At 41.1% G+C, this 26,967-nt stretch overlaps 1 protein-coding gene across 1 annotated transcript; it reads right to left on the bottom strand.

Moving 5' to 3' along the window:
• Positions 1-22,887: 22,887 nt before the first annotated feature.
• On the bottom strand, positions 22,888-26,131 carry KCNE4 (potassium voltage-gated channel subfamily E regulatory subunit 4). The gene is made up of 2 exons (XM_027589959.2): positions 25,959-26,131; positions 22,888-25,406 (listed from the first exon to the last, which is right to left on the bottom strand). Exon 2 carries the CDS (start codon positions 25,378-25,380, stop codon positions 24,868-24,870), a length of 513 nt encoding a protein of 170 aa, XP_027445760.1. The 5' UTR covers positions 25,381-25,406; positions 25,959-26,131; the 3' UTR covers positions 22,888-24,867.
• Positions 26,132-26,967: the final 836 nt, after the last annotated feature.

Below are 26,967 nucleotides of genomic sequence, written 5' to 3'. Positions count from 1 at the left end.
GAAATTCCAAATCTGTTCCAAGTTAGAGATAAAGCAAAATATCTCTTGGGAAAACCAAAGCAATCAGAACTTCTGACATGAAACAAAAGTCATTGGAACACAACATCCTGACAGCTGTCTACCACACAGCTGGGCTGTGACTATTATTGCCTCCCATGATGCCTCTTTACTTTTTAACATTCACAGCCCATGAGTGCCCACCAGAAACAAGGTAAAGAGCAGCCTAGAAAAAATATATATATGATGATAAAAGGCATGGGTAGTCCTGAGGCCAAAGGTTCTCTGCAGACTCTGATTCAAAAGTTGGACCCTTGTAGTTCCCAGTGGGAAATAAAGATCCAGATTATAAGTGGCTTTAGATTTATACTTTAAAAATCCTCAAGAACCACTCTCTGTTTCCACAGCTCTATTTTACGTGTTTATTTTATGAGTCTCTTGATGGAAATCTAAACCTTGAATGTTCTTCCACAAACCATTATTCTTTAAAATATAATTCAAGGAAAAGCTGTGTGGCGATCAAATGCTAATATCCAGAATTGATGAAAAACAAAGGAGGCGTTGGGTTTTTAGAAGAAGTGCCTGAAGGCTGGGGCCCTAGGAACCAGCTCCTTCTGTCACTATGGCAACATGCATGGGAGGGGGCACAGAATGGTGAGCACTTCCCCTCATTTCTCCTCTGAAACTAGAAATCATTTAAGGTTACCTAGGACAACATAAAAAGGAAGAAATTAGTGAAGGAAGGAAGGAAGGAAATTTTAAAAGTATGTATCATTCCCTGGAAGTTAAGACACATCATGGGAACTCATGGTTCTCTAAGAAAATTTCCATCTCTTTGTCCTCTTTTGTGGATTCTCTCCCAAGTGAAAAAGTCAATTACTCTTCTCACACTTGCTTGAACTTGGACCTATTGCATTAATATCAGCTTGGCAATATCTACTTGTTGAGTGTATGTTATTTACAGAGTACTATGTAGAAGTCTAGAAGAAAGAGAAAATACATTATCCCAGGACTCAAGGTGAGTGCAATCTAATTGAGAAATAAAATAAACATTCTTAAAATTATTTAAGAATATTCTTGTGCTAGATGGTCTCCAAAGATGGTTCCATCATTGCCCTCACTTTCTACATCCATGCTGCTCCGCCCTTTGAAGGTGGAGTCCATTTCCCCTCCCCTTCTAACTGGGACAGCTTTGTGACTGGCTTTTGACCAAGATGGTGGAAGAACCACTTTAAGAAGACTAGAAAATCCATATCAAGAGGCATGAATAAGAGTCTCAACCAACTGGTAAGAGTCTGAAAGTCAGGCTAAGGATTTTTAGATGAGACTTTGCCCAGTTGTGATTTGCCATCCATTTTGAGTCATAACAATGGTGTTCTACCTTCTACCCATTGGTATTTTAGAGCAGTGGTTCTCAAAATTTGCTGCACATTAAGCAACACCTTGGGAACTTTTAGAGCTCTCAATTCCAAGCTACACACCAAACTGCTTACATCAAAATCTCTAGGAATAGATCCAGGCATGTTTTTAACCTCCCTAGATGATTCCAATAATGTAGACAAGTTTAAGAACTAGTTTTAGACAGTTGCCCTTTCCAACTCTAGGCATAAATGACTCAAATGACAATGATCCTTTGAACTGCTCAGCAATATAAAAACACCTCTCCTAATATGTGCCATCTCAGAATGCCCAGAGTAGGGACTTCTATGTGTGACAGTGAACCTGAGCCTTGAGAATTTTTTATCTCACCTAAAAAGGGTATCTGTTAAGGGCACAGTGGATGATTGACTATCCATTTTGATTATGCCTCATTATAATAGCAACACAATTAATGATAATCAGCCACATTTTATTTTTTAAAGCACAGTGATGAAAATTAATCATGTTACAGGCAGGTTCCCAGCTCTCACCCCCTGAACAGACTAGTCAAGAAAGCACAATATCCATTATAATCTCTTTTTAAGTGACATGACTTTCAAATAGAAACCAGTGAAGATAAAGAGAAAAAAAAGAAAATATGAAAAAGAGAGAGAGAGAAAGGATAAGCAGAACCCAGGATTTTGCAACAGAGGAAGCATTAGACACACACACACACACACACACACACACACACACACACACACAATCTGACCCCACCATTCCCCTCTTAAAAGTAAAAGTGTTGGGGTGCCAGGGTGGCTCAGTCATTTAAGTATCTGACTCTTGATTACAGTTCGGGCCATGATCTCAGGGTCATAAGATCGAGCCCTGCTTTGGGCTCTGTGCTAAGCATGGAACTTGCTTAGGATTCTCTCTCTCCCTCTCCCTCTGCACCTCCCCTCTGCTCATGCTCTCTAAATAATAAATAAATAAATAAATAAATAAATAAATAAATAAATAAATAAATAAAATTTTGAAAAAGCAAAAGTGTTTTAGAAATAAGATCTTAGTAGGATGCCTGGGTGGCTCAGTGGTTAAGCATCTGCCTTCCACTTAGGTCATGATCTCAGGGTTCCAGGATGGAGTCCCTCATCAGGCTCCCTGTTCAGTGGGAAGCCTGCTTCTCCCTCTCCCTCTGCCCCTGCTTGTGTTCCCTCTCTCTTTGTGTCTCTCTCTGTCAAATAAATAAATAAAATCTTTAAAAAAATTTTTTAAAAAAAGAAAGAAGATCTTGCAGAATTAGGTCAACATTGCTGACTGTATATCTACCTTCCTTTCCTCTTGCTCAGTTCCCATGGTATGCAGAAAAGATTTTTTTTAATAAAAAGGAAATCTTAATAGCAGTAGAAAACAAAAAAGAATATCATTAGTAAATCAAAAATTTTGAGGAATTTATTAAAGAAGAAAGAGAGGTAGTATTAGGGAAAGAATAAAAAGCCCAGAGAAAATAAAATCCATATGTAAGAGAACACTGCTCCGGATTGGTTCTATGAGTGCTCTAAATTCAATCAATAGCTATAAAGGGTTGGAGGAAGCCCAGACATCATTGGGGTAACTAATTGAATAACTACATATAAAAATAGACACTTACCATCCCTCATCCCATTTCGCTGAACATGCAATGAAACAGGAGGTAAGATGTGTATGCACATAATAAATAAAAATTTAAAGCATAGCAAATATTTATCAATAATCATAATAGAGTGAACAGGTAAAATTTCCCATATTAAAAGACAAAAAAAGCCCAAGTTGAATTTACAAATATTTTTCTCCATTTACAAAAAACACATCTGAGCACAATAAAATAAAACCAAATATTGAAGAATGGAGAAAAAATTATATCAAAAGAGAAGCAAATGTGGCAATATTAATATCAAATAAAATAAGATCAAAGTAAAAAAACATTAAAAGGGAAAATGTGAGCTCCATTTTATATTTATTTTTTAAAATATAATACACTAAGAAACCTTAACACTAAAGTCAAGGACTTTTATGCAATTACCAAAATAGCTTCAGATATCATGTCTTCAAACTGAAAATTTTTCTTAGTGAAACCCTGAATGTGCACATATAATTCAATCTGTGCACTTGGTTTCCACCGAGTCTAGGCAAGGTGGTTCTGAGGGACCCCTGAGAACACTGTCTGCCCTGCCTGAAGATAAAAAAAAAAAAAAATTGACAACAAGAATCAGAGTGTTTTTCTAAATAGGGTTTTTATTTACATGTGTGCTTGATTCAGAGTCCAAGAGGACTTTTGTCAACTTCACATATTTGGAGACTGTGTAAAAGCCTCACAGTCCCCAAACATGAAGTTGCTCAGTTCTGAATTTGGAGGAAATTTATACTGGTCTGGCCAGTGATTGAATGGGCCACCTCAGAAAGAGTAAGCCCTCTCCTTCTTGGAAAATCTGAGCTGAGGCTGGAGATCTTCCTGCAGTGGTGGTAGAGTAAGGACATGTGCATGAAATAAGTGATTAGCTGGACTGTTTTATCCAGATAGTTTGTTTTAAACTCTGTTGTAAACTCCCTGAATCGTATCAATATAAACTGAATGACCACATCCAAGTTGGCAAGTAAAGCAGGGAAGAGGGGAGTATTCTCTTTCGGCTAACGCTTAGATTTGATTAGTCAACTTCTGGAGACAAGGGAAATCCAAGGTCTGTCTTCTAGTCCTCTGATATTAGCAAGATTGGTATGTCTGACTGCAGTGGCTTGAACTATATTTTGCAACCATTCACTCTCCTTGCATTGCACCCCCACAGGAAAGAGCATATCGACCAGCCCTGATCATGTGACTTGCACTGACCAATAGAATGTGAGTGGACATGATGCCCTTTCCAACTAGGAGAAGATGCTTTACACGTGACTGTGGTCTGGCTAGGCATCTTGTTCCTACATCGCTCTTACAGAATGGTTGTCTTAGTTTGCTAAGACTTCTGTAACAAAGTACACTGTGTCACCGTTCTGGAGGCTGAAGTCTAAGATCAAGGTGTCAGGAAGGTTGATTACCTTGTAAGGGTGAGGAGGGAAGGATCTGCTCTTGTCTTTCTCTTTGACTTGTAGGTGGTCATCTCATCGTGTCTCTTTACATGGCGTTCTCCCTAGGTGTATGTCTCCAAGTCTCCTTTTTATAAGGACACAAGTCATATTGGATTAAGGCCACCCTAATGCTCTCATTTTAACTTGATGACCTCTGTAAAGAACATATCTCCAAATAAGGTCACATACTAAGAGTCAGGACTTAAACATATGAATTTTGTGGGGATAAAACTCAACCCATAACAAAAAGAATATATCAGATAGAAGCTGATCATTCAGTATGGAAGGGAGAGGCCATGTGTAGCAGACCTGCTAGAGGCCTGTGACCCTTGTATTACAGGAGCAACAAATAAATGTATATAGTAAGCCACTGAGATTTAGAGATTGTTTATTATGCAGCATAATTCACTAAAATCACAAAGATACTAATTTACTTGCAAAACTACTAGCAGTTAACTAGCAAGTCCCTTAAAAACCAAAGCCTCTCACCCTGTAAGAAAAGGAACTCCACCAACCATTTTCAATGAGCAGTTGTACGGCATCAATAAATCTGGGCAGCTCAGAGGTGCATAAGACACAGAGATAAGGAGAGCACATGATGAGTGATGGGAACCCCCCCCAAAAAAACCTCCTGGCTGGAATAAGAAGGCACTTGGGTACTCAGCCCTGCCTCTTCCATTTCTTATGTTCAAAGCTAGTGGGATTTCCAAAGAGCAAACTGTTGAGATAATCGTGGTGTCCTAAGGGGTTCTTATAAGCAAGACAGAGGAATTCATAAGTAAATGGTATCCAACATTCAAAGTACCAAGAGTAAAGAATATCCTACTCTGGGTTTATTCAATATAACAATGTAGATGATGTCAAAAGAAAAATGAGTTCAGAACTCAAGTGTTAACCTCAATGTCTACATGCTTATAACGGAAAAAAGTTTAAGAAAAACTTTCTTACTCAATTCTTTATTATCTTTTGGACTATTTTTTTCCTTTTCAAGTACAGAGAGAAAGTCTGCCTAAAATATTTTACTCTCCAGACAGATAGGTAACATGTTATAGAAAATTCTGCTCTGAACTCCTAGCCACTGTACTTCAAAGAAAACATCTCAAAGCCATTGCATGTTTTCCAGGCCCCTGATTTTATATATATACTTCTCTCTACCTTGGATTTGCTTCCTGACATTTCACTGTAATCCCTGCTATAGTCCTCCAATTACTTCTGTTCCCAAGGACTTTTTTCCTAAGTCAAGGTAGGTTTCAGACTGTTTGAGTCAGCCTGGGGAAGGTGAAATCCAGGCCTGGTTTTGGTGGGCCTCAAGACTTCTTCTTCCATCTGAAGGATGTGTGTAGCTCTGGTTGGCTCACAAGGCCGTATAAAGAGCAGATGGTCAGACAGTTAAGAGCATGGTGTATGGAGTCAGACAGCCCCAGCTCCAATACTCATCAGCCATGTGCCTTGAGTGACTCCTTAACCTCTATAGGCTTTACTGTCCTCATCTGTCAAATGGGGCCAAAAATAATACCTCACTCCCGGGGAAGTTCTAAAGTGATCTAATACATACAATGCCTGTGGAACAGTACCTGGCAAATTGTAAGGGCTCAGTGAATATTCATTATTATTAAAGATGGCTTTGAAAACCTCTCCTGGAGAGAGAGCTAACAAGTTGTTCACCATTGGTGCAGACATGCCACTAAGTTTTGGTCTGGGAGCCCTGGGAAACTTGGCAGCTCTTGCCAAAGGTATATCCAGTCTGGAAGACCTGTAGGGTTTATTCTTGGCCCTGATAACAAGGTAAAGTTTGCTTTCTCTCCAGCAATACCCATTCACAGAAGAAAACAAGGGGAAATGTTCCTGTTCCAGTGTTGAGTATACCTTCACATTCATCTTATTCACAATATTGACCGAGTTCTCACTGTGTACCAGGCACAGTACAGGAGCTGGGGATGCAGCAGTGAAGAGAAATATAAGTTTTTGCCATTTGGAAGCTTACATTCTAGTTGTAAGAGACTTACAATAAATAAAATAAGTAAATTATTCTTAAAACTATGAGTCACAAAGAATTACAGGGCCTGGGACCCTCCCATAACTCTGCACCAGCCTTTGTTTCCGACTAGATTCACTCTTCTCTTTTACCAAACACATTTCCTGGCCTATAATGTCTTATTGCCATTGATTGCCATACCTTTTAAGGCCTAGAGATGAAACAAGAGGATTCCTCTTTCAAAGAGATTATTGGGTGGCTCAGCTGGTTAAGTGTCTGCCTTTAACTCAGGTCATGATCCCTGACCTGAGGGTCATGGGGTTGAGTTTACAGTCTTTTCAAGTTTGGGGGTTTAAAAAATATTTTGTGTTTTTTCTCTCTTAATACTCTCTTTGCGTTATAAATATGCTTGATTCCACTTCAGAAGCTAATTAGCGATGGTGGCTTCCAGCCTCTTTCCTGTAAATTCTTTCGAATTTTGAGTGCTTATTTTTCATATTAGCTGCATATTAACAATGTCTGCTAACACAGAACCTCTTTCCCTTGGGGTTCTCCAGCATTTCACACAATGTGAAACAAATATCCTGAACCCCTTCCCCATAAGGAAGTGCGGTGCCTTTAAAACAAGACATGAACATAACTCAGCAGGACAATACAACCACCACAACATGAGATGAATGAGGAGCAACATGAAAAAGAGGAACTCATAGCAGATACTGTTAGCCAGAGTGCCCAGGGGAATCTAGATAAGACATAGGTGTGATACAGTTGCAACTTTTCTTTTACTGTTTCTGAGTATTAAAAAAAAAATAAATTTTAAATTTTAAACTAAAAGCTCTATTCCCTTTCCATACTCCCAGTACTAGGATGTCGATTCTTTGTCCTTCCCAACAGTGTTCCCACTACCTCATTCCAAGTCATCATAACCCCATGCCTGGCCCACTGCTATGCTCTTCTGAGTTGCCTTCTGTTTTTCCAGTGAAGACTGGATATTGACCAATTTTGCTTAATGGGTGGAGTCATATACTGGTTCAGGAAGGACGTTTTAGTATTTCAAAGACTCTTGAGGGTGGTCCACCAAGAGTGGCTCAATGTGACAGATTAAGAGCAAATAGTCCCAAAGTCTCCATGTACTTTCTCTTACAACTTTTCATTCTCAGAATAGAACTGAGTTTTCCAGGAATATTCAGATGGGATAACTTGGATGTATGTCAGTCCAAGCTACCCTGTTTGAAGGCAATCTTTTTCAGTCATCTGGGGAAACATTTTTGTTTGTAAAGTGGATAAAGTTTCAAAGTAAAAACCCGTTCATGCACAGCTATCTCATGGAAGCTATAAACATTTTTTTAGTTGTTTGTTGACTTGTCCTTAAAGATAATTTGGCAAGGAAGAACCTAGCTCACTTTAGGACCTAAAATTTAATGTGGGTAGCTTGGCTTTATTTGCATAATGTTAATATTCTGCAGAACTCTCTGGCTCCCAAAGCAATAGAAAAATAAGATGTGTTAACAAAACTGCACAGACTAGCAGTAACTAGAATCAGGGATTGTGAACTTAATTATGAAAAGTGACATCCAAGAAATTAATGAATCAGCTGTCTCAGAATATGGTGAGCAGTGGTGATGTCAAGGTCAACATCATGACAAAAGAAACAGATTAACATTTATCAAGAAATCACCTTCAATCACAATAATATATACTCTCATCTGAAAATTGGATGTGAGGTTAGACTAACTGTTCCCTGAGACCCTTCCAGGCATAATATTCTAGTATTCCATGATTTCACAACATCTTTGAGGTACAGCTGATTATCATCCAAACTGCCCTTGAAGATCTGTTAGCCTAGATGTTATATGGGTTTCCAAAGTAGAATCCAGAGGACCAATTCTAGGTCTATCTACCCGGTCAGGGTTTTGCTACAGCTACAAATAATTACAGTTTTATAAGAAGTCTCAAAACCTTTATGAAATGTGCCACTAATGCACAAGCAATCAACAAGTACTGGAGAAACACAAGACATTTATTAAAGAACAATTATTTGGCTTGTAAAATCATTCATATGGCTCTGGCCTGCTGGACAATGGTGGGAAAGACCTCATAAAAAAGGGGGAGAAGGAGGCTTGAAAAGGAACAACTAATTGAAAATGTCCAAGTGCAGACCAATTCCCTGGCAAAAACCACTTATGTACTGTGATTTATGGGATTCTGGGAAAAGTCAACCATACCAAAAGCACAACCTACCCTAATCAGTCTTTCATCACCTCAAATTCTTTTTTTTTAATATTTTTTAAATTTTTATTTATTTTTATTTATTTATTTGAGAGAGAGAGCACAAGCAGGAGAGAGGGTCAGAGGAAGAAGCAGACTCCCTGCTCATACAGGACTTGATCCCAGGACCCTGGGATCATGACCTGAGCTAAAGGCAGATGATTAACCAACTGAGCCACCCAGGCACCCCTCATAGCCTCAAATTCTCCTGTTATTTGTTCTTCCCTTGATCCTACTCCTTGGATTAGACACTTATGAAAACTTGGAAATGTTATCAACCATTGCCACCTTAACAGAAAACTGTGTTTTATCAGATTAGCTGCTCACACATTCATCAGGACTCTATGAGAGAAGAATACAAACAGGTAAATGTTAGAATGGAGGAAGAATTAATCTAAGACTAGAGCTTCTAAAGGTTAAGAAAGATGGAGTGATATGGTGAGGAATCCTGGGATCCTAAAATAAAGGGAGAGAAGTAAAGCTAGTTTAGGAGTAAGGAGAAAGAAAAGGAAACTGACAGAGGCATAACTACTGTGTGTTAGACACACTTCTAGACACTTTACATTTATTTTCTCATTTTATCTACAAAATAACCTACTGGTTAGATATTATTAACCCCATTATAATATTTTCATAATAGCTGTGTTATTTACAGCTGATAAAACTATAAACTCAAAGGAGATAATAAATTGTCCAAGTTTATAGAGCTAACTGATGGCAAAATCGGGATATAAAGTCAGATCTCTGTGACTCCAGAGCCTGGGCATGTTTCTCTCTACTCCAAGGCTTACTAAAACTCAGAAACCTTATCTCTAGGATTTGTGTTCCCCAAGCACTTCATTACTTACTGTGTGGGCCCTGAGGAAAAAAGGACTGGAAACACCAAAAGACACATTTATCTTTCCTTCCCAATTTTGCTTTAAACCAATGGTTTTCAATTTTTGTTTTTAGCCATGAAAACTTGTCTTCAAAATATTCTTAAGCAAAATCCAATCCACCTACCACGGTAACCCCAAGGCCTCTTCCTGGAATGACGTGGGTGCCACACAGAAGCTTTGAAACCACGGCAGAAAAAATGGAAACAAAAACTCCACAAATAAATGTATATGAATGGTCACTAAGCACATGAAAAGGGGCTCAAAATCATTAGTCAACAGGAAAATGCATATTTTTTAAAGATTTTATTTATTTATTTAGAGAGAGACAGTGAGAGAGAAGGAGACAACACAAGTGGGGAAGGGGCAGAGGGAGAGGGAGAAGCAGACTCCCCACTGAGCGGGGAGCCTGATGTGGGGCTTGATCCCAGGACCCTGAGATCATGACCTGAGCCAAAGGCAAACGCTTAACAGACTGAGCCGCCCAGGCACCCCCAGGAAAACACATACTAAAACAACAATGTGTAACCACCACACATCTACTTGAAAAGTTAAGATTTTAAAAACGAGGTTGACCAAGATATGGAGCAACTGGAACTCTTAAATATTGCTAATGGGAATGCAAAACAGTAGGGCCACTTTGGAGAACAATTTGACGTTTTCTTATAAAGTAAAAACGTACCATTACCACACACGATCCAGTAATTTCACTCCTAAGTACTTATCCAAGAGAAATGAAAATATATGTCCACACCAAGAATCGTACATGAATGTTCATAGCAGTTTTAATCATAGAGCCCATAATTGGAACACCGCACAAATGTTCATGAACCAGTTAACAGGTAAAGAAATTGTGGTTTTCCATACAATGAAATGATCAGCAATGAAAAGGAAAAACTACTGACATACTCAACAACATGGATGGATCTCAAAAATATGCTGGGTAATAGAAAGCAGACACAAAAGAGTATACTGGGATTCCACTTATATGAAATTCTGGAAAAGACAAATCTAATCTACAGTGATTGAAAGCAGATTAGTGGTTATGTAAGGTTAAGGTGTGGGATGGAGAAGGACTGTAGAGGAAGGACTGTGTTTGGGGCTGACAACGGTATTCTATATCTCAGCTGCGTGATGGTTTCGTGGGTGCAGAAATTTACTGAAACTCAAGGAACTGTACACTTACACAATGTGTGCATTTTACCTCAGTAAGGTTGGTTTGTTTAAAAATACCCCTATAATTACCAGTGAATTGTTGAGAAAGATCTGGGCACAATTACATCATCACTCAGATGACATTTTGGTCCTTTCTTCTCATTGAATTTTTTATTTCTTCCAGTCTCTAACTCAGCTCTGCTCTCTTCTACAGCCCCATGAAAGATGGCAACTCCATCTGTCCTGCAAACTTTCAGCCGACTTCATTGCAAAAATACCCCAGGACCAAAGCCAGAGCTAATGAGCATCTTAGACCACTTGGAAGAAGAAAGGCTATTTTTTGGCTGAGGATAATGGAGCTTCACGTCTAATCAGAATCTAAGCTATTATTTTCTCTGTACTGAATCCAAATCACTCAAATTCCTGAAGTCTGTCCATGGTTATTGTCCACCTGATGCCAAAATTTTCTGATGAAAAGTGAAACATTCAGCCAGTTGTGTGAATTCTTTGTCCTGAAATCTAAAAGCTCAGCCATCTGGCAGGTTAGCAGAACAGCTGAACAGTCAACTGATGCTCTGCTGTAGATTGAGAAGCCATAGAATTGTGCAGATAAGAACTTCTGCAAAAATCAAAATGCAAAGGCCCAATGCCAATGTCCCTCATTATTGATAAAGTGGGATCACAGCATTAAAATCATGGAAGTTTGGAGTAAAAAGGAATCCTGCCCAGCTGCCTCTGTTTACAGATAAAGAAATTGAGGCAACTGCCACCCATCCTTTAAAACTTTGATCAAATGCCATCTCCTCTAGGGAATATTTCTCCACCTCCCCAGGCTGCTATCTATTCTGGCTCCCACAGAGTCAACAGACTTACCCCGTCACATACGATTTATCTCTTTATGCATCTGTCTCCTCCACTTTTACTGTAAGTTACCTCAGAATAGGGCCATAAGCTCTGTACACTCAAATTCTCACACATAGAGAATTATCAAAAAGTAATTATTAGATGAACTTCGGTTGAGAATCTGAATAAATTTGCAGTCCAAATAAATTCTTTCTCCATACCTGTGTTTAAATGGTGGTATTGAAATTCATTAGAAATTCTAGATTTACAACTAGTCCTAGGCACTGAAATCTTGAGGTTTTGTGTTCTTTGGACAAAGAGAATACTAATAAAGCAAACTGTAATAAGCCAGCACAGTTCTTGGTATATAATACCAATATTGTAATTTAGAGAAATTAAAATACAATAATAAATATTTTCTGTGTTAATATCAACTTAAACATAATAGTAATAGTAACTTACATTTGAGTATTTACCACATACAAGGAGCTATTCTGAGATATTGTTGTACTTTATGTTTAACGTAAATGTATTTTATGTTTATCACTAAAACTATATAGAACTTGATGTTACATTTTGAAACTGATCCTTACGTCTTCCCCACCTGTGCCTAATGAAAACAAAGATGATGGATGTTAACTAAACTCATTGTGTTGATCATTTTGCAATATAAGCGTATATCAAATCATTATACATCTTAAATGTATACAGTATACATAGGTCAAATCATGATATATCTTAAATTTATATAATTCTATGTGTGAACTACATTTCAATAAGACTGAGAAAATAAATAAAATGGATTAATAAGCCAAAAAAATTTTTTAATTAAAAAGAACCAAAGAAAGGAAAAAGAAGATAAACAAATTTTTTAAATGACAGTTGTAGAACTTTCCCTAGCAATCTTTGTTTTCAGATTTCATGCCCACGGCCTATCATGACTTTACATTTTTAAAAATTAGACTTACTTAAAAAAACTGAAAATATTCTTTAGACGTCAAATTATTCTTCTATAATGACATTTTGATTAACAGTGTGAGGAACTAAAAGCACGCGGGTTACATTTCTTTCAATGAAAACATGCACTTTAAAATTCTGAAGAATGAGCTTAGAGAGAATTTAGAGGCACGTGTTCCCAAACTTTGGCCCAAAATATTTTCCCTCTCTGTTGTCTGTCACCATGGAGCTGGAGAAGATTCGGTAGATAAGGCAGAGTATGAACCTGACAAAATGAAATCCAATCAGGATGACTGGAGTGGAAATTTCCATAAAAATGAGAAAAAAACAAAGGAATTTCCATGAAAGGCTTAAATTCAATGGAATTTGTTCAATAGTAAGCCCTTTGGCAAACAAAATTAATGAAGAACCTTTTTTTAATAAAAAAAAATGTACGTATTGAAGCATTTGCAAGGTCACATCTAGTTATTAGGTTCTTAATATTTCCAACCCTAGAAGAAAAATTGTCTTGTGTTGCTCTGAATCATTGAGAGTATTAGAATAAAATCTTGGACACAAGATCTTGTACACAAGACTCAAAAATGAATGCTTATTGAAATAATGAATGAATTCAAATTATTTTTTCCCTTTTTTCCAGCCACGTTTCTACATCTACACTAAATCCCAAGAAACTATTTCCCACACAGTCTCTGCAACTCTGTTCAAGCCACTCAGGCAAGCATCTCAGAGCCTGCCCTCTCTCTCTTCCCTCCATGACCCACCTCGTTGCTCCTCTTGACCTCGGTCTTTATTCCCACCACAGGAAAACCATCTTAGGGACCCACAATCTCAATTCAGGGCTTCCTTTCATTTCCAGTTTGTATTACGATAGTACTGTCTTTCTTCCGTTGAATGGTGTGGAGAAGACATTCGAGATAATTGGGATGCGGGGGGCAGGTAGGATTTTAAAAGGTTTCACAGCTTTCCCAGCTGATTCTAAGTGTCCAAACTCATGAAGAAATGTGAGCTTTAGGTGAAACCTCATATGAATGCTCTTAAAACAGAAAAAAAAAATAATCACATGATTCTAATATTGTAGGAAATGAGGCAAAACTATAGAATGTAGAGTGGAAAAAAAAAATACTTGTGTTTGCATCCAACAGATGTGAGTTCAAATCCTAACTATGCTGCTTACTGGTAATTTGAGTTTGGACACTTCCCAGAGCTTCAATCTCTCACATGTAAGAAGAATGTCAGAGATCCATTGAAGGACTGAATGAGATTGTTATTTGAAAGGAACTAGGGACACATAATGAGCATTCAGGAAACATTAACTAGCCTACCATACATATAATTTAAGAAGCAAAAGAAATAATCATTAAAACTATAAACCCTAAACTCTATGACATCTCTGGTTGAGTTTGGGGGGTATGCCTCAAAAAGCAATTTTGTTTTCCTCCTTGGTAATATGTTCTTGTCACAACTATGATCCGGACAATTGCTGGTATGTAGTGCCTTTTACTGGGGAGCACAGAAAGGGCAGAAAACAGTCACAACACAGAGAAATAACTCACCTATTTTACAGCAAAGTCCAAAATAGGCACACTACATTTGTGGGAATTCAAGTGTGTGTGCATGCATGTGTGAGAGAGAGAGAGAAAGACAGAGAGAGAGACAGAGAGAGAAAGAGAGTGGGGGTGGGGGGGAGGGCAACTATTCAAAGTTGCCCTTAGACTATACTACCCAGGGACATGGAGGCCATGACCAAAGCACTCTGAGAAACCACAGAAGTTTAAATTTTAAGAGCAATTTGAGGACTTTCAAGGATAATTTTGTCTTATACTCTGATTTTAGAACTTAATCCCTGAAGTAAAATCAAACCCCACTCTCTATTGAAAATATGGATTCCAATAGTAAAACACAAACATTTGACATTCACATGGCGCTTTTAGATTTTTCCCTGATTTTTGTCTTTGTTTTAGTAGTATCATTTGATTTATCTGAAGACCAAAATTACATTTTATCTTTTTAATTGAAATATAATGATATGCCATTACCCTTCTGATTTTCAGCTAATTTGAAGTGGTTAAAGTCCAAATACGGAATCATTATTGCCACAAACTGAGGCCATTCATTAAGCTACAAAAAGAAGGTCAAAATAGCTTGACTTGGCTGTTCCTGGTGCAGCATGGTTTCTCCACCATGTGCCTCTGGGAAGCCTCAAGTCATCCTCCTATCCATGTTGAAGATGACCATATTGTTTGTGTGTGATTTTGCAGGATGATGCATGCCTCTTCACGGACCAAAAAACACAAAGAGGATTTTAAGCTAGTTACTGTTAATGTTGCTTTTTATCATGATGGAGGTCCATGATGTAACCATGAATCTTGTAGTACTACCCACTCTCCACCAGAAAAGCTTTCTCTCATTGTCCACTCCCATACTCAGAAACCTGATTTTTTAAAGGGAATTTGATCACAAGCAATATACATAAGTTACACAACCAATCAATTTTCAAGCATCTAGAGAAATTGAGTTCTTGAATAAAAATCACTTTGGAGAAATACAAAATTCAGGGCAATTCTAGTTAAAGGGTCATCCTATAATCTTTGGTGCTTCTCCATACAACCTGAAGAGAAAAATCATGGAAAGGCGGAGATCTGACAGCAAAATATTTGTGTTCTGCTGTCTGTGATGGAAAAAAGAAAGTGGTGTTACTTCTACTTCCCTGAATCAGCCCTGTAGCACATCCCCCAGCAACTCCTTCAGGCTGACTTAGTACCGTCCCTGGATGGGGAAGGAGATTCATTATTGTTTAATGTATAGAATTATTGAATCACTATGTCATACACTTGAAAATAATATACTATTGTATGTCAACTATACTTTGATTCAAAGTAGATAAATTATAAATTTTTTTAAAAATGGGGATTCATTATAAACCTGGGAAAACCTCAGCCCCTACAGAGACACACCTAGAAAGGAACTCAGCCTATACTACTAAAGAGAGTGAAAGTAGATTTGCAACCTACACTGAGTAGCAATCCGTGGCAAGTAAAAGAGAAGGAGGGCTCTGAGTAGTTCCAACTCCTTGAATTGGCCACACTGTACTTTGCTTTTCGCAGCCAAACTTCCTGAAAGAGTTAGTTTGTAATGAGAGTGACCTATTCCTCAACATGCATTAACTTTTCATACCTGTGATATCTCCCATCCCACCATCGTACAAATTCTGCATACTATAGATACTAATCATCTACGCGTCGTCAAAAGGAAGCTTCTTCCCCTCCACCTCTCTATGGTTGACCTTCTTCTCTTTCTGGAGAACCTCTGCTGGCTTGGCTACTGGGCATTCTGCCATTCTGATTTTACTTCTTGGACTGCTCCTGTTCTTTCTGCCTCTCCTCCTCCAACCCCAAGAAGTGGCTGGTCCCTGAAGAAATTCTCTTTGCCCTCCTCTCTATTTTCACTCATCCTTGCCTATTTCAGCCATATTCAAGGTTTCAAGTCCATGTATTTGTGTGCATGGCTCCCAAGTCTCTCTCTCTAGCCCCAACTTCTCTCAAAAGTTCCCATACTGATTTATCCAAATGTTTTCTGGATATCATGTCAACACCTCCAACTCCAAATGCACAATGCAATAAATCATTTCCAGGATTTACTACCCATTTTATCATTTGCCCTTCCACTCTCTCAGTTACGCAGATTCAAAACCTTAGAGTCATTCTCCATCCCACTCTCTCCGTCATTTGCTAACCTTTAACTAAGGGTGAGAGCTTGTCAATTTCAGCTCCTCAGCGTTTCTAGCTGCGGGTGTCTCCATTGCACCTGCCATTGGTCCAGTCCAGGCACTTGTCTCCTGCCACCAGGAATCCTGTTTTCTTTACCTCCCTCTTCTGTTTTCTTCAATTCAACTTCTACAGTGGGAAAAATCATAAGTACCATGATGACAAAGGCTGAGTTTTTATCATTGTACAGTCAGTGCCTAGCAGGTTCCATCTTAAATATGATTTTTTTTAATTTATGTAAGCACAGCCTTGATTATTTATCTTTTCTTTTTCTCTGGTCTTCAGTGTTTTCCTGAAATACTCTTTTGGATACATAATGACCATATTAATGGAAAGAGACCTCAGAGAGTGACTGGTGACTTAAAGTAAGAGAGAGAAGCTTGGGTTCTACCTGCATTTCTGACACCTATTAAATATGGAAGGAGACAGATTTTGGAGAAAAGATAATGTGTTTGGGTTTTGACCTCAGGAATTTGAAATACTTATGGGATATTGGGTAGAAATAGCCACAGGCACTGGGGCTCATGAGAAAAGTCTAGGCTAGAGCTGAAGGATTTAGAGATAGAAAGGCAGTCCATTGAGCTGTTAGGTGTTTTATCTCTGGAGCCAGTTTGCCAGATTTGAATCCCATTTCTCTTGCTACCTAGCTATTAGAATCTCTCAATGTTCTTCACTTCATGCCTCACTAGCCCTCATTTTTAAAATGGCTTTAGGGGTGCCTGGGTAGCTCAGTCTGTTAAAGCGTCCATTTCTTGGTTTTGGCTCAGATTATGCTCTCAGCGTCTGGGATCGAGCGCTGCATCTGACTCCACGCTCAGCTTCATGTCTGCTTATCCCTCCCCCTCTGCTCCTCCCCTCCCCCACCCTGCTCATGGGTGCTTTCTCTATCAAATAACTAAATAAAATCTTTAAAAATAAATAAATAAAATGGCTTTAAAACCCCTATTTCTTCATTTGTCATGAGATATTAAATATCATGAGGACTAGATAGGTGTTTTAGTCCTTTACATAATAATTAAAGATTTGAGGGTGAATGAGATGACCCAAAGAGAAAATGTAAAAAAAAAAAAAAAGGAAGGAAGAAAAGAACATGACAAGAGAGTATCCTGAGGGATTCTGGCCCAAACTAGGTACTAACTACGGAAATAATAATACACAGCTCCGAGATTTATGATCCTATGGGAAAAGGCATAGCTTCTGTAGCTGAGACATGAAGACAATGTAATGGGAGAACAAAAAGGAGAAAACTTCGAAAAAGAAACAGAATCTCTCTATCCAAGCCCCATGTCCAGTTCTTGGGCAGAAGTTCTAAGTAAAGGAAGTACAAGATCAGGAAGAAAGTATTCTTTTCATGTTAGGGCTCAGAATATAAAAATAATGATCAGTGTTGGTTTCTTCGTCATCTGAAATCCCAAACTAGAACTGAACCTCCAGCATTTACCTGCAAGGTCCTTGCCTGGAACCTAGGAACATCAGTACTGAGAGCATTCTGTAATGAGGGGGCTGCCTGTGACCCACTCTGGGGGTGGAGCTAGGCTAAAACATGCAAAACAACCACCAAACAAACAAACAAAGGCCAAAGCCAGTAAGCTGCATACAGGACAAGTACATTCAACCCTGTTTGAATATTTCCCTCCTCCTATTTACAGCTTCTTCCCCTTTATTAAAGTTTAAAGTTTCCAGTGATGTTGCATTGCACCACTTTGGGGGAATGTGGTACTTCTGCCAGCCCCAATCCATCCCCCCACAAAGAGCAGTAAGTACCAAGGTTTGACCAGGAAAAGAGAAGCTACTTTCTGGCACAGTTCATGGGACCAGCAAATAGAGGCACAACAGTGACTCAGAGCTGCTCAGGGAAGCTCAAAGTGAGAAGACCCTTAGGCCCTTTGTTTTCACTAAGCCTTGGCAGAGACCTCCATGGTTATGCCCACCATGGGGATCCTGAACCAAATGTCAGGAAATCTGAGTTGTGATCCCAGCTCTGCTCCTGTCTCCCTCTATGACATTGAACAAGTCACTCAGCCACTGTGCACTTTGATTTCCTCATCATTAAACAGAGGGGTTGGGTTAGATGGTGTACAAGGCACCTTCCGACATTCTGTGTCTCTCTAATATTGCCGTGCCCTGCTTAATCTGAAGGGTGAGGTTCTGCTGCAGGAGAAAACCCCCCAACTTCTCAATATTTACCATAGCTTATGTTATTATTGCTTTACACAAAGCCAGCTGCAGGTTTAGGCAACTCTCCAGAGCAATTGCCTCCTGTGCAGTACCATTCCAGGCCAATTCAGGCTCCAACTATCATTTGTACCACCTGGAACCTATGGTCTCACTAGTTACATGTAAGTAAGGAGGGGACTGAAAATATCACTGACTGAGCTGATATGTGACATACATCTTGTCCACTAAGTTTACAATGACCAGAATGAGTCATATCCCTGCCCCAGTGTTAGGGGAGGAGAGGGAGAAATTTCCATGTTCTCAGAAGGGGAGAAGAGTTGGGACATTGCTGCATGCTAGTAATGTGTACATGCAGTCCCCTATCAAGGACAAAGACTTTTTACTTTTCCAGCTGCTTCATACGTGGTTCGGACAGCGTTTTGAGGTCAAGAGAGAAGATATAACTATCTTCATTTTACTAAGGAGGAAACCCAGAAAGGCTGAGCAATCATTGCAATGTCACAGAGCTGCCTAATGTCTGGGAAGGGACTAGATTCCAACTCTCATTCTCTCTGCTTCCCAGCGATTTAAAGAATACCAGATTTATATCAAATGGCCTACATTGGAATCCCAATCACTCATTACATTAGTTGGCAACTACCATCGCCGAGCTTCAACTTTCATACCTACATTAACAGTATCAGAGACCTAGCTCAGAGTCTGCTTGAAAGGATTAAGTAAGATAATCAAAGGGAAAGCACCTATCACATATCAAGGCAAATATTAAGTAAGCAACACATTTTGTCTATTTAATTACACCATAGCATCCTCAAACTGTTCAGACATAAGCTATGTATTCTTACATCCAGAGAGCCCTGCCTTAATGTTATAAATAAATCAGAAACAGAGTTTTTTTTAAAGATTTTATTTATTTATTTGTGAGAGAGAGAATGAGAGACAGAGAGCACGAGAGGGAAGAGGGTCAGAGGGAGAAGCAGACTCCCCGCTGAGCAGGGAGCCCGACGCGGGACTCGATCCCAGGACTCCAGGATCGTGACCTGAGCCGAAGGCAGTCGCTTCACCAACTGAGCCACCCAGGCGCCCCCAGAGTTATTTTTTTTACCAGAAATCAACTATGGGGAGACTTTGACCTCTTTGGAGGCCAAGCAGACATTACATTTTTCCCAGCACCTGGAGAAGTACCTAGAAAAAAATAGTAGGAACTCAAAGCACAGGCTTGTAACAACTGGGTGACGCATATGTTTGACATGTAATAAGTGCTTAATAAGTATAATGCATCGTGGCTACTATTTCCTTTTTGTTGTTTTCATTCCTTTTGTGAAATGGAAGGAAGTGAGAGAGGAAAAGGAGGGAGGTGGGGAAAGAGATGCTATGGACAGAATATTTGTATGCCTTCCCCCAAATTCACACGTTGAAATCTGCTCCCCAGTGTGATGGTATTTGGAGGTGGGGCCTTTGGGAGATGATTAGGTCATGAGGATGGGGTCCTCATGAATGAGATTAGTGCCCTTATAAGAAGAAGCCAGAGAGCTAGCTTCCTGCCTTTTCTGCCATGTGAGAATATAAGAAGTCAGCCACCTACACACCAGGAGAGGGTCCTCACCAGAACCTGATCATGTTGGAACCCTGATCACAGACTACCAGCCTCCAGAATTATGAGAAATAAATCTCTGTTGTTTATAAGCCACCCAGTCTATGATACTTTGTGATAGCAGCCGGAACAGAGGAAGACCAGAGAGAACATGCCACTCACCATCTTTGAATAAGTGATGGAAAACCATTAAGGTTTTTTAACCTTAATGAAAAGTCTATGGCCATTGATGTGAAGTCTATGGCCACTGATGTGAAGAATTCTTTAATCATGTTCCTTAACAAGAAAATGCAAGGTAAAAAAATAAATTCCTAGAGCTGGGAGAACAAAACAGCCCTATATTGGATGGGGCAGGAGAGATGCAAAGAGGAGGAAGACAGAGTTGTACAGGATGAAAGGACAATGCTCTCCTTGCATCCCCTCCTCTATGCCATGAATGGAGGCTGCCATTGCTCAAAGCTTGTCATTGCCTGAGTCAAGGACTAAATCCCAACTTCATAAAGTTGCTCTAATGATTCAGTGCCATGGGGCCATGGGCTCCTCCTTCAAACAAGTGACCTCAACTAGTTATCTCCATAGTAACAGCTCACATCCCAAACTGTTCTTTCCTGTGTGGGAAGAAACATTTCAGAAATGGGGAAAGGCAAAACTGAACAGTGGTTTTTCTCTCTTATGACCTTCTTCTTTGGCAAATCATATCCTTTTCCTGAACGTTGCCATCTCCTGAGGAAACCATGCACAGAAGAGAAGGTTCAGTGACTTTAATTTGCAGATGTCTGTCCAGGATACATTTTAAAAAGTAGAAGCCTGTAGCTGCTTTTCCTTTAATTTCATGCAGCACTCAGTATTTCGCAGGTGGTTTCACCATTCTTGTCATTAGCAGCTCCCCCACCCCCAAAGAGAAGGGCCAGCATGTCTCCCTCATGGTGACAGCAGGTCAGAGAGGCTGGGTACTTTCTGCACAGCTCCAGAGCAACAAAGCCACAGAGGTTTTCTTCTAGGCTACTAGAAAGCCAGACAAAATAAGGCTGAGTCTCTACTGAGCCCCATCTACACCCTGTCTTCCTGCGGTCCAGCCCCTGCCTGAGCCACTGTCCTGGTCAATGAGCTGACATGTCTCCCTCCAGCCCTAGGCTCCACCTCCTGTCCCATAACCCATGACTCCCTGTAGTTTCCTCCAGCTGGCTGCCTAGATTGCGGGTAAGGCAAATGTAGGCTCTGTCTCTACCTGGAGTATCAGTTGCATTGTAAGCTCAATGTTCTGTCTGTTCCACAATGTCTTTGATTGGAGTGACATTTTACAGGATGATAAATGACCCTTCTCCAGTTGAGCCCTGGGAGTGCGCGCCTGACCACAAACCCCTCCAGTTGCAGCTCTCAAATGTACCATGGGGTCTACTTTCCAACCAGAATCATGAGCCAAGAGTACTCTTTCCCTGGCCCAATTTCAGCCTTTCCCAGTAATTTGGATCCCATGGTTCTGTCCATGAAAGAAAGCTTTTTCTCTGCAGCATCCCTGCCTGACTCTGACGTACAAAGGTGTAATTAGAACAGCATGGAGCAAGCAGGATGATCCATTTACCTCATCCCTAACATTTAAGTGCTTTAAAATATGTTTCTAATATCCTAGGTGCGTGGGGCCAAATTTCCTTCTCAGATTTTCACATGCATGAGTAAATCCACACAGACTAAACCCCTTGGGCCTTAGGTTCTGCTTAGAAGTTCTTTTTTTTTTTTTAAAGAAAACAAATATTCCATTAAAACGACATAGTGTACTCTGCATATTTTTAGGACAATTAAAGTTTAGAATTCCCTCTTCTTCCGCCCCTGGTTTAAAAAAAAAAAAAGTTTTAACTCTTTCCTCCCCAAGAATGACATATTAAGCCCGGATAAATTGAAAGGCTTTCTTGTTTTTAAAATCATGTCTTCATCTTACGTTGTCAAAATACCAACTGGTGAATTGGGATCCTGGATGTGCTTTGAGAAGAATCCAGGCTCCGCTTTATTTTTGCCAGATAAAGACTTTAGGGAGACAGTTATTTGGGAACCTAATAGAAACATTTACTTGAAATTGAAAAGCTAAACTCACAGGAAACGGAGAAACATAAAAGTAAGGTCACTCTCTACCATCTCCTTGACTCAAAATGGGTCACTAGTTTCGGTCATTTTTCTTCAGCACTTCCGACTGTATAAATAAAATCGTAAAAGAGAGGCCGCAGCAGGCTGGCGGGACCTCAGCCTGGGGGGCGGAGCGAAAGCAAGACCAAGTGGGAGGAGCGAGCGGGTCAGGTGACCGGGAGGGGGCGGGAGCGACAACCCCGGCTCAGGCCCGCGTGCTCGGCTGTGTTCAGAAGTTTTGCGGCTGTGCACACCGCTCGGCTCCCCCGCCCCTTAGTCTGTGCTGCCGTGGCCACTTGTGGGTCATATTTGCCTAGACAACATGCAAACCAGATGTGTCCTTGTGACCAAATTTGGAGCAACATCTTTGCACCAGGTTGCCCTGTCCCTCTGCATGTTCAAATTCAAGGGCTCCACAGCCCCCAAATGTAACAGAGAGGAGGATGTCAGACCCATCTGCAGCTTGGGTTTATTATTATTATTATTATTATTATTATTATTATTATTATTCATTGCAAAGCATATCAAAGGATGGGAAAGCCCAGTCCCGCTCCCTCCATGATTCAGGCAGAAATAAGATGCACCTTCCTGGGAGTCTGACCCGGAAAGATGACCCGGATCCAGAGACGGCTTGGGCAATGTCTGGGATGTCCTGGAAACTAGGAATCATATTGAAGAATCGAAGAGAGAGCTCATAATTTCTTCGGGAAAATGTGTTTGTTTATTTAAATTAAAAAATAGTGTGAAAATTACAAACTGTTAAATACAGAAGACGATTTTATACAACTTAATAGAATAAGAAGGAAGTATATACATCACTTTTTTAACAGGCGCAGATAGACTTGCACCAAACTTCAGGATTAAGCAATGGAAAATGTGACAACGCACATGTCCCTCGCAGTAAAGCTTCAGAATTCAAGTGATTCCAGGCAAGGGGCCAAACTGAACTTGGCTTCTTTCACCTCAAACAGCCCCCTTTGGAGTAAATCCACACTCTGAATTTTAAAGTGAACGGAGGGCCCTTTTCCCCCAAAACATAAATGTCCTCTAGCACTGTGTGAGGGCAAACTGATAAACCAGCTCATCTACTATTAACCCTTATGGGAACAGTAGTTACCGCTATCTTCAATCAAGGAAGAGCATGTTTAAAAAAAAAAAAAAAATTTTTTTTTTTTTGTTTTTACTAGAATTAAATTTGACCTTTTGGTGTGTTTCTCTTCCTGCTTGCCTTTAAGGGCCTAATGTTACAAAGCTACTGACCGCAGGAATACACGGAGATATTAGCAAGCATTCCTGAACATTTGCTTTTAGATTTCTGGTTTCTCGGCTGAAGTATTAACATTCTACTACCCAGGGAACTTTGCAGAGTAAAATGTGATACCTGCCTGCCTAGTTCACTGCCGGGAAAATGACAGCATGAACGGGGTGGTGATTCGTCCTGAATTTCCCAGTTACATGTGTTCTGAGTCTCCAACTGCAACTTTAAATAAGCAGATCTGTTCTCAGACTAACTGGCCAAGTGGGAAATATTTTGTCCAAGCTTCCTCACACCAGGCCATACAGGATTTATCACAGAGTCTTAAAATCCAAAGACATCCTCCCAGCCCCCTGGGGTTGTAGATTCAGGAGTCTCATAAAGGCAGTAAGCCTCTTGATGACATGCCCGGGACCACACAGCATATCAGCGTCAGGGCTCAGGATCGGAAAACAGAACCTGGACCCCCGCTTTGTACAACCTCCACCTGCATATGCCTTTCTAGGTCTCGGCTACGCGACAAAATGCCATATCGTGGAGGCCCACTTTATGTCAGCTCCCAGCTCAGAAAACTAGGCTGGGAAAAAAGCAGCAGCAGAGCTAACGGCTTGGCCTTGTTCAACCCCACCATCACCCCTTCTAGAAAGATCAGGAAGAGTCCCCTGCACAGCTATTCAGAGTGCAGGTTCGACTCTGGGGAAGCCCTTCCAACCAAGAAAACGTCATGCCAGCATGCGATGCTGGATGGTCTGAGGTCAGAGTCCAGGGTCATAGGTTAGACAAAGCCTCAAAATAACAGATTCTGTTTTATAATCCCAGCTAATGTTAACAGGTTGTCAAAGTTGCTTTTTTTTTTCTTACAGTATGCAAAAGAACCAGGTTTGACTCTCCAGCTTTCTGCCATCAAAAACCCTCCATCAGACATCCCCCTCTAACCCAAAAAAACCTCCAAAGGAAGCTCTGTAACCTGCTGGGAACACCGTAGGGGTACTTACAGCCCATCAGATCTAGAGCAAAGCTCTAGGCAGATTAGCAGATCAGAACCAGTCCCTCTGCATGTTCTAGGCATTGGGCAGCCCTGGGAGTGGGCAGATGCCCCAGGGGTTACCCAGGGCATCCAGCGAGAAAACAACAGCAAGCACAGCAACCTGCCGAATTCGGAACTGGAACCCCAAGCCCCAGGCCCCAAAGTCAAGGTGCACACTGCACATCTTCGGGGCTTTTCAGTGGCAGGTCTGCACCACAGGCCTGGCGTAGACTCCTGGCTGCTGACTCCAGTGGAGTCTTGTCCCCCACCGCCCCCACGCAGGGGCTCGCCAACGGTCTCTTTAAAGTGACAGCTGCCCTGTAAAAGTGAAACCGGACACGGGAAGTGTCCTTCCTCTCTCTAAGGGTGCTGGCTGATGGGGCCGCCTCCAGGGGCCCTGGGGGTGCTAGGAATTCTGATGGATGTTCTCTGAGGACCCTTCGCTGCTTTCGTTGAGGAGCGTCTCTGAAGTCTCCCCCAGCTCATCATCTGCCCCCTCCTCCTGGATGGTGAGGTGCACGTCTGGGGAGGAGGACTCGGAGCTCACGCTGTCTCCTTCCATGGAGCAGAGGGTACAGGACAGGGCAGGCGCCACACTCTCCTGCAGCATGTTCAGCATCATGGGCACCTGCACCGACCTCAGGCCCGACACCATGGGCAGCGGCTTCATGGCCTCCCCCCAGAGCCTCTCCTCATCTTTGTACAGCAGCAGGAGGCTGGACTTCTTCTCCCGCCTCTTAGATTTCATATAGCCCAGCATGATTCCGATCAAGAAAATGCCGTAGAAGGACATGACCACCAGAACGTAGAAGTATTCGTTGCCGTTGCCGCTCTCACTGCCGGGCACGTGGGACACCAGGTGGCTGCTGGGGGCTGCGGTGCTGGGGTGCGTGCTGTTCAGAGGCTCCATCTTCAGCATTGAAGCGCCACGCACACAGCCAGGGTCTGGGGAGAAACCTGCAGGTTAGAACTCTCCCACGGGCCCGCGGTGCAGGGAGGAGGCTGAGCAGGTTTGTGGAATTGCAGCATCAAAAAAGCTGGGAACTGCATGGAGAAATCCTGGTAAGAAGGCCCACAAAACAGCTAACAGGGGTTAGGTATGAGAGGCCGGGGTGGATGGAGGGAAGGCAGAGAGGGAGAGGAAGACATGCGACAAGGACTTTCCTTTCCTAGAGTATACGTGTCCTCGTATCTGCACTTCATAAAGTGAGCACGTAAAAAGCGTTGCTTTGATCATTTTAAAAGCCAGAGGTGAAAATCAGTCTAAGACAAGGGAGCATAGAGAAAATAAATCACATTTTAGTCACTGGGAGACTTTTTCTAACTGAGCAGAGAAAAAAAAGAAAGCTTACATGTTGCTTCTCAAACATAAGCTTATTTTTAATTCAAAGCCAAGTTTCCTAAGAACAGAGAAAGGGAAGGAAAACCTCATCTATTCATTGCACAAAACAGCCCTCTCTCAAATGTTTCTGAAGCCCAGCTGCATTGCTGACTTACCCACGGCTGGCAAATTCTTCCGAAGTCCTGCTTTGCTAAATGGCCAAGTCTGAGGGCGTCCTTCCTCTCTGCGGGGCTCCGCGCTCTGACAACTCTGCTTCTGCCCTTGGGATATATAGTCAAGAAATGCATCGTCACGTGTTCTGGGAGGAAGATTTACAACAGAGGTTGGTCGTGGCAGAGTGAACAGCACTGCGGTTCAACTCACTGAACTTCGCAGCTGTGAAAAGAGAGAGACTGGGAATCGGGGATTGCTCCTCGCCTCCGCCCCCCCCCCCAGCCCCGAGCCAAAGTTTCCAGGTGGCCCTGAAAACGAGTGGAAAGAGGAGAAAGAATGTGCCCAGTTGGAACTGTTATCCCAAGGTCCACTCTCATTCGAAATGAGTTCGTGCTTCATCTCCCTCTTGGGGAATAACCATGATGCCTTCCGCAGGTTTTCAGAGACAGTCAAATACCATCGACTGGATAAAAGACATTTGGAAGCAAGTGCAGGATTTACTGTCAAGAAACTCGGGCTTATGTTTCGGTTCTTCCACTAACAATGCAAATGTCATAAATCCTTACTGAACCTTTCTGCGCCTCAGATGCCTGATCTGTAAAATTGCTGGATGTGGGAGCTTTGACATGGAGAATTAGATGAACCATGTGAACTTTTGAATCCCTGTCAGCTTCATCATTCTAAGATTTAAGGCTGCCTGGTACAGGGGAGCCTTTTTAAAACATGGAGAGGTTCTACCCGTCTTTTGCATCAAGCTCATAGATTTATTTTTTATAATTAAAATATACCTTCCAGATTCTTTTCAGTCGCCCGTGTGAAGTGAAAATGGATTATGGTGCAAGACACTGTGGGCAGGTTGGGCTCCTGTTCAATGGCACATCGCTACTCCTCCGTAGCGTCCCACAGAGACCATCCACACATCTCTTTGCTGTCTCTGGTGGGTCAGGGGAGGAGCAGAAATTCTTCTGGTGACCTGCTGAGCACAGTTCAAGCTTTTAAAACCTATGCAAA

The sequence above is a fragment of the Zalophus californianus genome, chromosome 3 (assembly GCF_009762305.2).
Source record: "Zalophus californianus isolate mZalCal1 chromosome 3, mZalCal1.pri.v2, whole genome shotgun sequence".
NCBI classification, from domain to species: domain Eukaryota; kingdom Metazoa; phylum Chordata; class Mammalia; order Carnivora; family Otariidae; genus Zalophus; species Zalophus californianus.
Note: the sequence above shows the minus strand (reverse complement) of the source record. Positions and strands in the feature narration are given on the sequence as shown.